Source organism: Pieris brassicae, chromosome 9 (assembly GCF_905147105.1).
Source record: "Pieris brassicae chromosome 9, ilPieBrab1.1, whole genome shotgun sequence".
Classification (NCBI taxonomy): Eukaryota; Metazoa; Arthropoda; class Insecta; order Lepidoptera; family Pieridae; genus Pieris; species Pieris brassicae.
The window spans coordinates 6,561,906-6,581,670 of NC_059673.1; the positions used below are offsets into that span (position 1 = coordinate 6,561,906).

Genomic DNA, 19,765 nt, shown 5'->3' on the forward strand with positions numbered 1-19,765 from the left:
TAAGTTTTTTCCATAACAGTTTATTCAAAACAGAACAAATCTAAGTTTATGACCAACCAGGCTCAAGAAGATAAACCACTCCTTATATGAAAAGTGTATTCAACAAACTCCCAAGCGAAATTAGAGAATGATCACTGAATAAATTCAAAACTCTCGCTCAAAACAAAATTAATCAATAAAGCTTTTAATAAATTTGACAATTATTTAAATGATCCTGACCCTCGGAATTGATTTTCTCCTGTTCAAACAATTTGTAAGGCACTTGGCGATTAAAAAGAGTGGCAAAGAATTTCTTGTCCGCTCTGCGCCTGACATGCGGAATGGTACTAAATAAATTTAGGATCATAACATCTTTTCTGTTGATGTAGTGTTCTTAGTTACCTATATGAATCAAGTTATTTTGTGTTTGAGTTAGCAATTTAGTTTAAATGTATGCCCTAGATAGTATTACTGATTCTTGTTAAATAAAAAACTTTCACCGGAAATAGGATGTTTATCGCTATTATTGAGAGCACTATCCTAAAATAGCGTAGCTCCCGGCTTCATTTGTTTCTGAACATGAGGCTATATAAAGTTTAATTAATTAATTAATTAGATGCGATTTTATTGGCCGAACATAAATGCTAAAGATATACAATTCGATGCGTTTGTTTTACATAGATACTTATGGCCTACTTACCGTTTTCGTTTCCGTTTTGTAATGAGTTAAATACTCATGTATATGAGTTAAAAAATCATACACAATAAGTCGTGTAGTTATTTAGATATTGTTCTATTAATTAATGTAATAAATAAGGTATGTAAACACTGTAAACAATTTTCGATTTGGTACTTATGAATCAATAATTCTTCTCTGATTTTTACTCAAGATACAGGTTACAATTAATATTAATATAAACTGTCCAAATGCCCTGTAAAAATGATTAATGGTTGGTAAAATGCTTATTACCGATTTGCAAGCACGCAAGTTTAAAGTCCTACAACGCGTACCTATCTTATTACAAAGTTTCAATATGTTACAAATGCAAAAAAAATGACACTTATCACAGTTATCATTTAAGACCTAAAAATATTTTAAACTCGGCAATCGGTAAGCAATCGACGACTATGAGAAAATGTAGAAAGCTAATTAGTATTAATAAGATGCCGATAGAAAAGGTTATTATAAGAATGTTGACGCCGTTGCTATGACAGTTATCGCTTATCAGTTGATTGACAGTTGACAAAGATTACGTCACAGCCGCATAGTAAATTAGGGCGACGCGGCGGGAGACGCGAGGCCAAAACCGCGCTACGCGCCAGTCCGCGTTGTGTTGTCATCGCAGTCTTACCGATGCGCGCTAATGCGTGTGTCAAATTCCGTTTAAATTTGGAATAGTTTTTTTGAAATAACGGTTGTGAATGTACCGGCCAGTGATATGAAAATACGCTTCGAAGTGCCCAATAAGTTGGAAATTATTTTCGGGAGAGGAAGTAAGAGTTTAAAAAACTTTATATATGCGTTTTAGAATTAAACTGAATAATTTAACAATAAAACTTAATAAACGTGTGGAACTGATAAACATATAAAAGTAAATATTGTTTGTGTATTATATACTTTGTTGTGATAATAATTACTTATATAATAGCAAGGTGCTAAGTCCTCCCTTCAAACTATTTTTAAAAAGATTTGATAGGAACGGTTCCTTTAGGCGTACCTAATGGTACTAATAATATGTAAAATGGTAATAATAATATTTTTAGGTATTAACCTTAACATATTTTTTTAACTGTACAAAATAAAGTAAGGAATAATAACTAATTATGTAAAATATATTTTCCATAAACAACAAAAGTAAGTTCTGTAATATATTTTCCGTAAGCTGTATTATTAGTTTCCTCTGCGGGAGAGGCCGAACGACACAAACAAACTAATGTCCTATTTAAATATAACAAAAATCTGCTTTTTTATGAGATAATAAGTGTTTTTCTTATTAAATATCATTTGACCTTAAAGATAAAGTTAAAAAATAAAACAAATTCGATTTTTAAATTCGTTTAAAAAAAGTTTGCTAAATCTGAAATGGTTTAAGGTAGAGGCATTGTTTATACATTTGTGTACCTTATTTTTCAGTTGAACCACATACTAGAAAGATAATATTTTACACAACATTATTTAAGGACGATATCGACTTGAACTAACAACCTAAACTCCTGAGCCTTGTAACCTATAGCGCTGTTGAATCAATAACAAAACGATTATCAAAGAGAAAAAAGTTCGACACGGCACGTTAAACCTGTTAGAAGTCGATCTTTGCCCAGTGTAGTGCCTAAAATGTTTTTTGTGACTTTATGACCAACAAAACTAACATACTTATCATTTAGAGCAGTGTTCTCAATGTGGGGCCTATCCACCCCTGTGGGGCGTTTGATTGTTAAGGGGGTCTATTAGACAATTTATTTAAATTGTTTGGAATTATATTTTTTTTTTATGGCTCACGGGCTCTTTCCCTGTTCTATAAAATATAAAATTATGGAAATTATAAATTTAAGAAAAGCTAAGGTCATGGGATAAAGGGTTGGGAAACACTCCTTTAAAGGAACTGACTCGCAAATGCATTAAACAATAAACAACAACAAAATTCCTTGCCAACCTTCTTTAAGGTCGACTGAAACAAATGCAACTCTTTCATAAACAAAATACAATCTAGATATATACAAAATTGTATAGAAATGGTCTCACTTCAGTTATCTAAATAAGCTCTAAAGACTACAACAATTGTTTTTATGTTAATCTAACCTAAGGTTTCCTTACCTAGTAGGCCGACAAAACGTGTTCTATCATATTAAACATATATTATGTATTGTATGTATGCATTTGTTTCTCTATTATCTGCGGCTATCGAAGTCCGAGGACATGGTATGATAGCGTACGCAAATCGTATGGCATAACGCTTTTGTGTATTAACAACTGAACCGGCGAACTTTGTATATATCAATGAATGTCGTGTCACAGTGTAGTTGAACTAAATTTATGATTTAAAAGTAAGGCAATGAATACAAAAGAAATATTAAATTCACTATCACAGAATTGCAATACTCAACTTTTTTTAAAATATTATGGCAATAGGCAACTTTATGCCGGTTTCAAGTAAAAGGTTGGGAAACTACACGCGAGAAAAAATAAACAAATACATCAAAAGGAAACAAAGGGATAAGCTTGTTAAAAACAAGATATGTACATAAACATATTACATCTTAATATTTTTATTGATTATGAAAGAAGATATACATTATAATACAATAAACGATAAAGTAAAAGACATGGGATTTTAGTCGGAAACAGAACATGTAGTTATTGTAAGGAATACAGAAAGGACGTGCGGTCATTGGTCACTGGGAACAAGAAAAGAAAATATGGTTGATTTGTTGTACATTTAAGTAGCTTGATGTTTTGCATACACAAAATAAATGTCTGATCGAACGCATATTTGACAACCAATATATATGTCAATCCTTTTTCACCACATACTTTTCCTGCTCGGCGACTGAAATTAGTACTACCGTCGCCATTTTGAAATGGTCTTAATGTCTTGGGGCGTACAATAAATTTTACTATCTACTTACAATAAAAAACCCAACTACAATGTTTTTATTTCTATTCCTTGCATTATTCATTAAAATGGCAAAGTTTTAATTATCGAACGGTTCTGATTACTAGGTATCTTAAAAGATATAGTATTAATAGTACAGGTAACAAAACATATATCACTTGTTCCTAAGTTTGTGTCACATTTATTTAATAAGAGTAGAACTGTATTTTAACGATACTAGCGTATATAGTTTTATTAAGACATTTCAATAAATTATTAAGTGAGCCTGCATAACCTCAAATTATTCCCCTTAAAATGGTTAATTTTTATTTACTGACAATACTAATATCCATGACAGCGACGCATTGTACGCAATTATCCGAATATTGTCAATTCGATTTTATTTAAATACGTTCTATAATTTGAGGCGAGAGCGATGGGATGAATATTAAATGTTCTAATGTTTTTAATCAAATACCATGTAAAACGGTCCAGCCTTTCTCGATTTATAAGTTTTCTAATAAACCCGTTGTTTTAAATATCAAAGATAATTAAAGTGCAGTTTATTGTTTAAATAGCAATTCTGAAACTGTGTTGTCGTTAGATATCTTAATACATAATATCATTTTGTTTGCGTCTCACTGAGTTCAACATTTCTTATCCATCGAAGACAGTCCTTAAACAATAATAAACGTAGATCAGCTTTATACGTTAACTCGTAAATATCTACTAACTAGACTAAATTTCCTGTTAAAATTTTTGGTAACAAACGGTAGTCGGTACTATCTTTACGAGATCTTTTAAGAAATCGAACCAAGTTTTCCAGATGACGCAAATAAATTGATCCACTTAAGTAGCGATTAATAACGCTATAGCATTTAAATGTTTCATTTAACGGTCTAATAACAAATTCTTTATTATCTTATCATAACCGTTACGACCAAATGACCCTAATGGGAAAACTATCAAGACTAGGTGGTCGACGATGCACCTGCTATGCAACTGACGGCTGTTATCAGTCGCCCTACGGAGCTTCCCCTATATTATGCACCTATGCATTTAAGAACGCAATCCATATGTCGTGGTCCGATAATAGAACTGATTATTTCATAAAAAGGCTCACTATTAATGATTTTATTTCTAATAGCTGTTTATATGGTTAAACATTGATGATTTAATGTAACTCAATTCGAAAAACTTCACGAAATAATGAATTCTGCGACATATATTAATATTTTAATTTGTCAATTAACTTATTCTATATACTTATCTCTCCGTCTTGAGTTCGTCTCGACTATCTATGATATATATTAGGTTAATTTATGTAAATATATGTCTTAATAAATACGTAAATTTTATTACACAAACACGAAAACATAGTTTATCAGTATGGCAGTTATATAATCTATTGAGAAAATAAGGAAACTTTATACCAGAACTCTTAGCTAATATCGTAAACAAAAGTTAATCCATGAAATGCACATTCACTCTCCGTGATTACCCGCGAACGTTGCCCTTAACCTTACCGTGAAGAATATCTTGAGTGAACGTTGAATAAGAACGAAAACTGAGGAAGACGACATTCGTTCATTTTCATTCATTGTATGAGTATTCTTTGATATAAGTACCTAAGCCATAAAATATTTATGTCAATGTATACAATACGTATTTCCACAAATCTGAAAAAAAATACAAGACAAGTTCATTTTATTCTTTGAACAATAACAAAAGGTTTAGTCATTGCAAATTTCCCCCGTTTTTCTTTGTTAAAACAAGTGAAGATTATATGCGAAATTAAAACGAAAATATGCAAAGAATACTGGCGTAGTGCACCTGAAATTATTTTTTGTTTACAGTTAATAAATAAAAACTATTTTTCCTCGTGACTAATTAACGTCATCATGTAAGATTTTACAATCTAAACTACTTCTACTAATTTATGAAGTATGTATGTAAGTATTTATGGCAATTGTCGTAGACGTTGAAGAAAGCATCATTTGTCTCCTCTAAGAGCTATGCTAGCTTTGTAGTAAAACGTATGATTCTCGCCCTGCGTTCGAAATCTGACATCAATGGATTCTTTCTTTGTGCGCAATATGCTATTTGGCAGTATGAAAAATGATGTGAGGGAGTAATCTGTGTAAAACAGGGATCTAAAAAGCGTTATAAATAATAATCAGAAATTTGTAAATAAAAAATTATACGTCGGTAAACGTCAAAACCGTCACAGATTAGTTGAATCGAAATTGACGTAGCATGCTCTGAAATATATTATATATTCGCCTGTCAAATAATAATATTGTCTTGAGTTCGAGTTTAATTTCGTTTCATAATGCTAAAAAGATAATATGTGTGTTAAAACTACACAAGTTTATGAATGATAATAAACATATAAAAACTTACGTGTTTACATGGTATGTCAACGTCATCTGCCTTGCGTTTTGGCGGGTTCTTCAAAAATGTTATATTAAAAATAAAAATTATAGGTTCTGTAGTCACTGATAAATAATCTGTAATCCGTGTGATCCGCTGATCAAGTACCTAAATAAATACTATGAATAAAACGGACGAAAAAATGGCTTCATACGTTACTTGAGTTAGAATTTGCATACAGTATGAGACAAATTCATTTTCAAAACTATACTTGTAGTGATTAAAATATGATATATACACCAAGGCCATAGAACAATGCACGAGACTCTTACGTCAGAAGCAGACTGACAATAGAATTAGTAGATGTAGTTTTTACTAATATAGATAATTACACGAGCGAAGTCCCTATCTTCTAGGCTCTCGTGTACTATGTGAATCTCAGTTTCTCTTCCCCTTTAACATAAAATAAAGAGAATAGAAAAGTACAGGTAACGCAATTACAAGCATGAGGCGTGCCGCATGATCAATCAATCATACATATAAGATTAAACGGTGGGAATCATAGACGCGATATCTGTTTCCAAATATTCGGGAACTTTCGGAGTCACTTCTTAACAGTTTTGTTACTTGACGGTTTACGGTGTATTTTATATAATGACAATCCAGACGTAAATAAGAGGATTAGATCTTATAAATCATATTTTAATTTAATGCAGTATCATATGTAATTAAACAAAATGTTAATATATATAAGAAAATTCACTAAATAAAATCTTAGTATCGTTACGTAGATCTTACCTTCTATTATCACACAAGGGAGTCGCGTAAATATATTGTAATTAATATTTATTAGGGCTAATGTTTATAGTCCTTTTATTTACGAACTCGGCATTTTGACAGTACCAAGTTTATATAGCCTAGAATATTTGACTAAAAAGTATTCAATACGGTTTAAGCGACTTCCCTGTATCTACCAAGGGATCCGACAAGGCTGTGGGGTACCTGCATGTTGCACCACGATGTATTTAAAAAACTGTTACGTCATGGCTATCAAACTATTTAATCACATTCCCAAACGTTATACATTTCTTTCTTTGGGAAACTTTCAATTGGATTCTTTTTTTAAAGGCTATGTGCCTTTATAGCTTGGAAGAGTATTTATATAACCATAAATTTTGACAACAATTATATAAGTAAATATCTTATCAGTTCTTATTATTATAACATTTTGATAGCTAATATGACATTTGAGTCTACATTTATATGGCTTATGTGAGAATTTTTATAATAAATCAATATGAATGTACCAATTTCTTTGAAAGTAACGATTTATTATTTATTAACAACATAATGGTTTACATTGTCTTTGGTATGCTTGAAAGAGTCGGAATATCTAAGGATCATTAAGTGTTCATAGGGTAACATTATAGATACAGAAAGTTTTCTCGACTGTGTGTTGATTGCAGGAAGGCTAGAAAGTGAAACTTTTTCTCATTATTTACATACTAATGACACCTACAAGTTTATAAATGTTATTCTTACAATGTTTCTACTTCTGTGCATAAATAAACGCTTATAATAAGGAAGTTAAAATAATTAGGCTATTTATTATATTTTATTTTTTTCGTCGAAACTTCCATTCAACCATTATAATTTCTTACACAGTTTATGAGATTTTATTGCCTATGGTCGATATTTACTGTTATCTTATATCTGTGGCTAGAAATCTACAGCTAATGTTCGTGTTTATACGACACTATTGTCTTCTATTTGACCTAAACCGCGTCATTGCGTTTTTAATGCCTTTGCTTTTTGACGTATCCCATTTAGATAATTTGTAATTTATGGTAATTTTAAAGAAAAGGAAGAAATTGGAACAAACTACTATGAATTCGTTATCAGTGACAATTGTCACTGGTTTATAATTTTAAAACTGTTTTCTTTGCAATGATTATGTAGAATTATCTTTATTTTCATTTTTTTAATTAACGCACTGTTTTCAATATATTTACTGCTTACAAGTCGTACTTCTATGTAACAGAATCGCTATCAAATGTGCTCTCCATAGAAGATACCACGATTAGTACCAATTACGACTCTTTAGTTTCCTTTTGACAGGGGCCTGGAGGCTCAGCTAATGTTAAGTGATACCGCCCGCCCATGGAAACTCAATGGTAAAAGGCTCTCGCGAGCCTTGCCGGTGTTTTAAGAAATGGTACGCTTTTTTCTTACGCCAAATTGGTTCGGAAGTACTTTAGTTACAGAAAGACGATACATGTATGGTTTATAATTTAAATTCAGCTAAAATAAAATTTTGTTCCGAATTCATGACTGGAAATGTATTTTAATATACGTTTTTATTAGCAATCGTGTTAAATGCATTGATGGGCTAAACGTGACAGTACAAAGAACATAAGCTCGATGCAACGTAGGCGATTGTTAGAAAAAATTGAATTTTCATTCACAATGAAAATCCTTTTAAGAATATGTATGTCAGTACTCTCATGATGAGTAAGAAGGCAGTTTATTGTTTCATGGACGTTTTTCTCACATCCTTGTCTAGTGGTGTATGTTTCTGAAAAATTTTGAACATTTTCATTTTAGAGCATTTTTTTTAAAGAAACACCGACGACACCACATTTCACGACGACACGACACCCAATAGCCTACCCAAAAAATATCTTTTTCGCCCAAACCCTTTGTCAGAAGCCCTTCCATTTTTAACCACTGCCCACGACACAGTATTCTAGTATTAGAACCCCCCCCCCCCCGTGCACTTTCTCTTGTAACCATCCTTTTTTTATGATGTATAATACAGTTTTTCTTTTGTTTCTTTTTTAATTATCCCATCTTTCTATTCCATCAGCAAAACTTTGAAATCATATGAAAAAAAATATAATCTGCGCAAATAATATTAGTTGTTCGAAATATCACGAAACAACCGATGCTTCAACCAGCAACGTGCAAAGAACTGGCTCTTTAAAGCCCAGTTTCAACTATGGACCTATGTCAGCTTCGATGTAAAAATAATCAAAGATTATAAAAAAAAATGTTTATTATGGAACATACGATACAAGTATTACTTATTCCATGTCATTAAATTTAAATAAAAAGACATCCCTACTTATCGGCAAAGAAGACAGAGGATGTAGGCCGAGAGAAAAGGCCGGCGGAAAGAACTCTCGCTACTCTTTAAAAATAGCAAATCATCAAACAACACTTATTAGAAGTAAGCCTGTCTAGTACTAGTCCCAGGCCCTTTTATCAACTAGATAATCGTTAACTTTGTAGTAAGCCATTTTACTTACTTTTATTTTAGCTTTTCTTTAATACATTTCCTAAATTTATTGAAAGGCAGAGATAAAAGAGCCTCTGGGATTTTATTAAAGAAGATAAATTATTAATCATATTATTAACTTATTATAATTTATTAATCATAGATGAATGTGAGAACCATAGAGCTTTTGCCTAACGTGTAATGTATACGATAAATTGTTGAACAGTGCAATGCCCCTGTATACTTGTATAATTAGGATTACAGCTCTATTAGAAACCTTTCAATCGCGTATTTTAAAACACAAAGCAAGTGTTTCTATTTAGTTGTTGACGTCTAGCCCTTTTATTCAATAACTAACGACAAAGTTCTACATACAGAGAACCATTTAGACAAGGTTATCATAAAACACAAGTGTTTAATCGACCAGAATCAGCCACTTTATACTGATAATACTTTAATGTATTATTAGAAAAACATCACAATAATATAAAGACAGAAATGCATATAGATGTTAAACATTTTTCATAATACATAATAATCACATAAGTTTAAAATACACATTAATCATTTTTTGTTTGCCAGACTATATTCATACATGTGAATTTTCCCAAGACTTTTTGTCGTTTAAAATGTTGCTAATAATAAACCGGATCTTTTGTTAATGTCGAAAGATAATTGGATGTAATTCGTGATTACAAAAATTCTAATTAAATACGATGCCTGTAATGCTCTTCTATTATTTCACTGTTGGATTTAAATTGAACTATTCGTCGTTGATTGTTGCCATCAAAAACATAAACTGTAAAAACTGCTTTTGAACGTCTAGTTGACTGACACAAGTCAATTAATTTCCGCAGTCCCTACTTAAACCTTCTGTCTTAAGTTATTTCGTAATTAGCTAACCTATTAACATCTTATCGTGACCGTATCAATATTAAAAATAATTATGTTTTAAATAAATACATTTGACTTGAAAATTCACAAGGCCGTTGAAAATGACTTGAACTGCTTCGAAAAACGGATGGTACTACCGTGCTTTTTGTTTGCTCGACCTGGCAGACTAGACTCCAATCGGTGAAGTGACAGTCCAAGACAGAGAAAGATACACAAGTTACAAGTTTTGGTCCCAGATTTCTGCTTGTGATTTGCCTATAGCCAAGTAGGTGTATTACGAAGTATTTATTATACACAGAAAAAAATATTGGTAATAAATTATACTAGCCTTTCGAGTTTGTATTCTTTGAATGAAGTTCTTCATGTCTCTCATCACATTCCCATACAATGCGTTCTATAAATATAACATTGAAGTTACAGCATACCGGCAGTGTTTGGATGACGGCAAATGTCTGGAAGTGCTTTGATCGTTTAGAACAATGCAGCCGATCTTGTCCTAAATTTCTAACTCCTTTGTTTTCGTTGGACCTAACGTTAACCCTAACTTCGACAAATTGAGTAACAGACATAGCTGTCGTTTACACTTTTAACTATTTAATTTGCAATCTATAATGCCTCTTAGACGGTTAATTATTCTGTAATTAATAAGATTTGAGCAAATAAAAAAATAGCAGTGATGCTACAACCTTGACCTTGGCCACAGATTTCTGTTTGTGATAATTTGTTTTTAGCCTTCTACGTCGACTTTTTTACTTTGTCATGTCAGCTTCCTTCCATTTCCTTTACAGTACTAACGAGTTTTAAATGTTTATATAGAAAGAAAATTCCAATTGCAATGGTGGTATTAAACGACTTCAGGGATGAGGGTCGCAAGCAGGAAACTAGGCCAACACTGTTGCTTCCTTATTATATACATTCAAAACCGTTTACGACGACATCGTTTAGAACAACATACCGGTAATTTATAACGTCATCGGCCGCTACGAATATCGGTTTGTACGACTAAATATGAGTAGTCCCTTCGATGTCGTTATAACAGATACAAATAAACTCGTAACTTATATCAGATAAATACGGGATTTTTTGTCCTATTATGTATCCCTAACAAAGAAGATTATAATATAATACTACTTTATTAGCTATTTCATTTAAATTTTGCCGTAACGTTAATCTTAACAATATTCGGAAAGTGTTAAAAAGAGTACACTTTCTATAATGTATCTGCAATGCTAATGTAATAATTCAGTCTTCGGTAATCTTATGTAAATGACTCAACATTCAAAGATGGCGGATGACTTTTGTCAGGCTTGACAGCTACACCATATCCACTTAACAATATAAGTGATACAAGATTTTATCTCATTGATATCAGATAAGAGATTAGTATTAAGAACATCGCGTTTGGCGGTAAACGCTTAAGAAGTTAAATGCGTCGTTTTGGGTTCTAACGCGAACTATGACTCGCGCTTGTCAAAATTTAATACGTTTTTGACATACGTCAAGTGCTCTGGACTCGTCTAAGGTCAAGGGTGTGTTATGTCTGTTAATAGTAGTGTGATCACAAGTGGCGTGTGTTGTCGCGTGAGACGGAGCGTGCAGTGTTTCGGAATTTACGGTAATGAATACAAATGCTTTTTCACGTGTAACTAAGAACAAATATGACGTACATTCATTCTTTGCAGATAATCTCAATTCTCACAATTCACTTAAATAACGATATTATATGACAAATTTAGTTAGTAACATTACATTTCAGAAAAAACCCGTCTCTAACAATCACTTTTGATGTTTAGGTTATAATAAATACTGTTTCAACGTATCGCCCCTATAAATTTAAAAGAATTTGGTTTCTTTTAACAATGAATTATAAATTTAAAACAACTTTAAACCTAAAACAGTAAGGATTTCAATTATAAAAGCTTATAAATGGTTTAAATAAAAATGTCAGGTATTGTTATTATTAAAAAAAGGTTGGTACTTAAAAATTTACTTGGTCAGACATACGAGTACATTAAGGAAAAAGTAATAAACAAGGAAATTGATACGTCAAAGTACAGTGTTGGCCTAGTCGCTTCAGCGACCGACTCTCATCCCATCCCTGTCTGTGTGCGCATATATAACATTCGCTCGAAAGGTGAAGGAAAACATCGTGAGGAAACCGGAATAACTTAGACCCAAAAAGTCCACGTCTATGTTAGGCACAGGAGGCTGATCACCTTCTTGCCTATTAGATTGACAAATTATCATGAAACAGATACAGAAATCTGAGGCCCAGACCTAATTAAAGGCTTGTAGCGCCATTGATTATCATTATTATTAATACATCAATGAATACAACAAATGAGATTTTAGCACACCTCGAAATTATTAAATAAAACATAAACATTATTTGTTTAATGAAAATGTGTAATATTGCTATACAATAGTGTACGGTACATTGTTAATGGAGTGAAATTTCGAGAAAGTGTAGAAAATTTTAATGTTCATCACTTTTTGTATAGCGGTAATTCGTGACATCGCTTGACATTAAAAATCAATCACTGATTTAATTTTACAGAACTCGTTAAATATCTATAGCACGTGACTAACTATGATTTAGCTAGTCACAACTAGCAATTTACATGAAGTTTTCAGTTTTATGTGATACCTTTTTGGTTTTTATGGAGCAAAGCGTTACCCTCCCGCGGCGCGACTGGTGTGTTATGTGAATACCCACAAAAACTTCACGGCACCACCAATCTCTCGAGGGCCTCCCACTACGCGATCCTCTAAATGTGACCTTCAGGCTACAACCAAACTAGTAGACGCCATCTCTTTCGAAAGCATGATAAATCGGGGAGACAGCTGGCCAGCTGGTATATTTACCATAACTTCACTCGAAGCTTAGTCCTTAGCTCCCGTACGTATTAAACCCGTTGGATTTGATTAACAAAAGTTCTATTTAGACCTAAGTCTCTCTGAATTGTATCTTAATATAATATTTAGTATATATCAATTGCCCTAAGTTCGGTAAGTGGTCTTTGAACATCTCCTAGAATAAAACCGTTAAGCTGTTGGTACTGTGTCCGGTATGAGCGGACACGTCCAAACATGAGAACTATGGAACAGAAAGTACACTTGTCTCTGTTCTATGACGGCCAGTCTTAATAGAGACTAGCTTGAATAACATTCAAATATAGTATTGTCTTTTGCTAACATAGCTTTTACACATTGAAAGAAAACACTTTTTTACCGGATTGAAGCTATGTATTATTATAAACTTATACATAATAATACATAGCTTCAATCCGGGAAAAAAGTGTTTTCTTTCAACATTCAAATAGTTGAAAGAAAGTACCCTCACAAGATAAAGTCATTTTAATAAAAAACAATAGTCTTTGAGTAATACTTTCATAAATATCATTTAAATTACATTTATGTAATGCGGTTAATCTTATACTAGGTCATTTCATAATAACAACAATGGGAATAAAATTTTCCCATCTCAAAGTGAGGGAACCGCTGTATCAGATATATGCAACTAACAATGCCAGGGCTGCCATTTAGCGAGTTTTTATTTATTTCTTTGTTGCATTTATAATGGTATTGTGTGTATGTTTTTATACATTTTTTTATTGCTTTCGTCCCTAATATCACGAATACAATTCTGAGTCATTTATAATTTTTTAACCAAAGTTTTGGTTAACCACATCTACCATTCCGAAACAAGTTCACCAAGTTTGAACCTAGGGTCTACAGGTTAATAACTCTTAAATAGATAGCAGGGTCATGTAGACGTGTAGTATAGCGCGGATAATATTATTAAGATTCAATAAAAATATTTAAACAAACATCGTAAGATAAAAGCACTAAAGTGACAACCCTAAATATATCAGCTGAGACAGCTGTTATATTGTTAAGATCATCTTAAGATTTACTCACAAATGCTCCGTTAAGATCGCCGCGTGCGCAGCTGTCGCAAATTGCAATTCAGTACACATTTGCCTATGGCACGCATCTCACGTATATATGGTCAAATATATCACAGGATTTTAATAAATAAGTAATGCGAACAGTGAAGTTTTAAAAATCTAAATGTGTCGAATTAAATACTTTTTAACTTTTATGAAATTAAGCTTCAGGAGCCAAAAGCTAGGCAAGTAAATACATATATTTAAATAACTTTTTTATTTTAAGGTATATATGTGTATATTAATATCCCTAATTTGTTGATTACTGTATAAATACTGTGTTCAGTATGAGCACCTAAGCAAATCGTTGACAACCAATCACATTCCGAGCCGCTTGATCCCTTGGCATTACGTAAAGATGGAGTCTCTCCGCATCTTCTTAAAATCTTTATCATTGGTCAAGGCAGAATACGAAATTCCACCCATTCGGGTGGAATTCCTCATGAACCTCACCAAAGTTTCACAACTAAGCGTTTTTGCCGCGCACCACTTGTGGAATCAGCTTCCCACAAGTGTTTCCGAATCAGATCGACTTAGGGCCCTTCAAGCAAACCGATTCCTAAAAGGCACGGCAACGCACTTTCGAGCATGGCAATGTGAGCGTCCAGCGCGGTATCACTTAACATGAGATTAGCCTATGATTTCATGAGAAGAGAAGAGTACAGAAGGAAGCATCAAGTACACGTAAGGGATAAATATATATACTTAAAATTTATCTCTAAATAACTAAATGAATTTTAAGTTCCTGATATATTTATGCATAGGATATTCAAAGAAGTTACGGCTTCAATGTGGATATCTGGTGTACTTAAGTGTGTAGTTAAGTAATCGTTTACTCTTAATGAAGGACCGGCGGTGACCAGAAGAAGTTGTGGTAGGAATTACTTAATATATTTTAACAGTTGAACACATACTGTTAAAGATTTTACTTATATGAAATATTTGTGTTCTCTTTCTTTTATATATTATCAAAATACGTTTTCCGGTATTGCTATTTGATAAACCTTAAATTACTAAAATCTTATTAGAAACGTTAGAACATTGCCTAAAAGGTTCATTGCTCTTTAGAGTGGTTCCGTAAGATTTTTTTAGTCTAGCATTTCAAAGAGTAGTTACCTTCCGCCACAGATACGAAATTAGTAACGTTGCTATCAATAAAGCGTGCAAATATTAAATTATTACATATGTACAGTTTAGATTTGTTGTATACATTTTTCATATCCTCATACGGTATCTTCCTTCAGTAACATTGATCGGAACTCCGTCATGGGTAAAGGCCTCCTCCAGCTTTTTCCAAATTCTTTATCCATGGCTTTCTTTCTTCTTTCGCTTCATGCTAATGCTCCTATATCTTCTATATACCTTTTTCTAGGGCGCCCTCTTGGCTTCTTCCCCTTGGTCCTATAATTGTCTTAAAAAACCACCTTCTATCTATGTATGTTGCTATATGCCCCGCCCTTTGCCACTTCTTTTTTAGTTTTCCCTCAAGTCATTTCTAAACAACCCATATAGTACCTTTTAAAATATTTAGCTTATCTTTTCTTTTACTTCAGTCATGCTTATTTCCTTCTAAATTATCGGGACTGAAGCGTATTTGAGACTGTTTTGAATGTATTGACTTAACCAGTGCATGACTGACTACTGAGTGCGGCAATAAAGTTAATGAAGCTTTGATGAACTTCCTCTAGAGGCAAAAACAGAACCGGTTAAAACGATGCAAATTGCGGAAATTGAGAATTGTAACATAATGATTGTCTCAAAGTATCACATATACAGTATATCGACGCGTAAATATCATGTAAACTGTATTCGTCTTTTTCTGACAAATTGTATTGATGTTGTAATAAAAAGAGACAGCAGTGCTTTTGTTATTCGCTGTTGCAATAAGATTTATTCCCATAACAATATAATTTAAGTAACACATGTCTGTAAAAGCACAATACTTATTATATCGCCAGATTAATACATATATCTTCCACTTTTACAATACGTACCAAATAGAGATAGAAAATGATTCCACGAAATTCCAGTATTATTTGTCTCCTGGTTTTTACCACTGGCATCAAATTTCAAAGTATTAATTACAATAAACGAAGACAGAAGTACCACATTATTTACTCAAACAAAACTCTTTAGCCCTAGGTATACTTTACACCTGCTGCTATTAGTATATCCTCGAGACTCTATGTTACGAACACATCAGCTTCTAGAAAGTGAATTAAAGTTTCACCTGCTTACCTGAATCCAAAATCCATACTGGATACTTTTTCAATTTGGCAAAAAGCCAGAACAGAAATAAATGGTTTCCTTATGATGACTTCATACAAAGATAATTATTTTCATATATGACATTTCAAATACAATCCTCTGTGAACATTCCATAACATTGTTAAATTTTCAAGACCTGCTTGATCAAAAGACATATTGTCATGCGTTACCAGCAAGCACATACCAAAACATAATTCAAAATACAAGTAGTTATACTAGTATAACATTATTGGGTCGTGTTTTTTAAATCATATAATTTTGTATACACAAAGACAAAATATGTTTGACTTGCGAGATTCTTTCTGTTTTTCCGCCCTCTAATCTTTTTCTATGACATCCAGAATATATATCGCTTTACTTGTCTTAAATACTCTGAGTATACAAGGATTTTCAAACCAAGAATGCCCAAGATTTTTCTTGATTCATGACCTTCAGATTGATTGAGTTGATTGATCTTACTTACGTATAATCTTTAGTATTACCGAAGAATTTTTATTAGGACTAACGAAATTGAGACAGCAGTAATAAGAAGAGTACGAAGATAATAAAGTGATTTGACCCGTGATTAAGATGTAGTTCTGATAGGCTCTGCAGCAATTGAATTTTCTGTGGGAAATTAATATTTGTACTCTCAGTCGTACGGTACATGGTGTTAAACCACGCATATATCCTGCAAATACTGGTTGGTTGGACATAAGGAGGTTGATTTGACACAATAACGAAGTTTAGAAAAAAAAACATACCGTCTTATAGGTATATTTCTTGTTACAATGTTTCCCAGTTGAATTCACATTGTAATGAACGATATTGTGAACTAGTAAATGGGTTGGAACAGGTGTGTAGATGTATCGTTATATATCAGTGGTTACGAACATTGCTATTGTCTAGGAGAGGTCAACCTTTTATTCACAAATTTATATTTATTTTTACAGATAAATCCGGAAACTAGCATAACAAATCTTTAAAGTCAATTCGTCGTATGTTACTTGTAAGAAATATGTCCTATATACTTCATATAAGTCAAGAAAAGTTAATAACAATAGCCTTTTAATTTAGATACTTTAACATATAAACACGAATTAATTCAATATTCTACATACAGAGTTACATTTCTAAATTCAATATACATAAAGTATCTGTGTGGCATTTTTTCGCCACCTCCAAATTCCAGCATTCTTCTCTGCACTGAGCCACTCTATGTACCAACTGCTGTTTCTTTAATTTGGTCTATGCACATTTTAAGTTGTCTTCCTCTTTTTCGTTTGCTGTACGTTGAGCACCATTAGTACTTTTTTGCCAGAAAAGTTAGTTATAATTAAATTTGATTAACATATCCTTTAATACTTCTATCTTTCTAGAAAGGTATTCTTAAAAGGCCGTAAAGGCAATCGCGTGAGTGGCCTGATTTATATCTTTAAAATAATAAAGTTTTGAGTTTAATGATTTTTCGTAAAAATTAAAGTCATTTTACTATGTGAACTGATATTGTCAATTATATGTTATCGTATGACTGGGACCTGTTTAGATTTTTTATATTCGCGATAAAATCAATGAATGTCAAAGAGGTTTAGAGCGAAGCATGTTAAACATAAAGAAAATGGACAAAATAAGACACACAAAGATAAGAGCCGTTTCTAAAGTTACAAACGCTAAAGCGTTTTTGAGCAAAAGTTAAAACTTTTGCTCAAAAACTGAAATGGCATTGGGCTGGCCATGTAGTGAGAATGTCTAGCAGAAAGTGGACCAAACTAGTTACCCAATAGAAAGGACCACCAGGCAAGAAGCGGAAGGGAACCCTTAGACAGCTGGGAAGATGACCTGAAAAGATCAGCTGGCATAAACTGGCACTCCATAACACAAGACCGAAAAAAATGGGCATCTTTGGAGGAAGCCTGTACCCAAACCTGGGTTGCTGTTAATTCATAAATAATGTATATATATTACTAACATAATCTAAGCTAACATACTAACAAAAATCAATACTTTTGTTTACTGTAATATAGCAACTACCAACTACTGTAAAACAGGAAATAAAAAGGCTTATTATTATTATATTCGCGATATCGAACTTAACCTACTTTTAAAATAAGAACGCATGTATAAAAACAATTTTCTTTAATAAGCATAATTTCGATATAGTTACAAGGCAATAATGCTAAACCTGCTAAGTAAATAGAATTGCTCAAATTACGCTCCGCTAAAAGGATTTCATATAATTTTAGTATTTCAACGTAATATAAGGAATCAAAATCGATATTTCCAATGGCTATGTTTTTCTCGAATATTTTCGATGCAATATATACGTATTAATTAGAATGCGTCTTTTCCTTCCTGCAGTCCACCAGGTCAGGGCCGCCTACACTATTCTCCACTTAACGGGGTCTCCGAAGTCTCTACTCTCTACACATTCCCATTATTTTCACTTCATTTCACAAGTCGTTTCTTCTAATAAACTGCTAATCAAATTTACGAAACAGAAAAACAGGTACTTTGATACGTTAATTATTCCCAGAACCATGTCAATTATTAAGTTCGTTCCACTGGTTTGCAATCCCTGGACCAATCTGTCAGTAGTTCCTACGAAATCGAATACCTTTGTAGATCGACATGTCAATGTCATGTGATGGTCAAAAATTCGATCGGATCGCTATTGTGATTGGTTTCGTGATATGAAATGTATAACGCGGCCTGTTATATGTACTGTTGTCATTGCATAGTTTATTTTACTACATATTGTATTCTCGCATCTGCGTTGCTATTAAAAACCAAATTAAAAATAAACAAAGTTTTTTTTATATTCATTTAGTAAATGACTCCGTAAATAAATAATGCATTTTCTACCGTATAAATTACAATCTAATATGACTATCTAACTATCAAATACATGACAATTACAGTGAACAAAAATTTTACAAAAATTATAAAAATATTTCACTTCTACTACTAATTTTAGTTTTTACTAGTTCCTTTTTAAAAATACTTATTTCCTTAATAATGCGAATTATGTATCTGATAGGCGATTAACAACCGTTTCTTTTTTAATTGATCTATATATCTACCCCTAAAAGACCCTCAATATGTATGCAAATGTTTGTTAATTTTTTTTATGTTCAAATAATACAAAATATTATTAAACTTGTTAATTATGCATTGCACTTCCTTTGTCCCACATAAGCAGGACAACATATTCCAATAGCTTTGATCGGATACCTCACATCGGACGGGTCAAATTCTGAACTAGTAATAAGTCTATAATATAGATTATTTGTCGTGCATCTCATATCAGGCTCATTAAATAGTCATGTTTAGTTAAGTCTCAATTATTGTAGTAATTAAAAAAAAATTTTTTTTGGGGTTCACCGCTGGCCCTACATTAATTACAATTCATATTTGTTTATTTCATCAATATGTGGTTTATAGTGGCTTATTAT

At 32.4% G+C, this 19,765-nt stretch overlaps 1 protein-coding gene across 7 annotated transcripts in view; it reads left to right on the forward strand.

The window, feature by feature from the left end:
* LOC123714464 (guanine nucleotide exchange factor DBS-like) overlaps positions 1-19,765 on the forward strand; it is a 91,167-nt gene that overhangs the window by 15,746 nt on the left and 55,656 nt on the right. Inside the window, exon 1 of one of the 7 annotated variants that reach the window (XM_045668714.1) lies at positions 1,319-1,473. The exons of 5 other annotated variants lie outside the window; for them this stretch is intronic. In XM_045668714.1, coding sequence (XP_045524670.1) covers positions 1,419-1,473 — 55 coding nt within the window. In that variant the 5' untranslated portion in view covers positions 1,319-1,418. Of the gene's footprint in view, positions 1-1,318; positions 1,474-11,711; positions 11,732-19,765 lie in introns of those variants that run through there. One more of the 7 variants, XM_045668718.1, reaches the window with a different exon arrangement.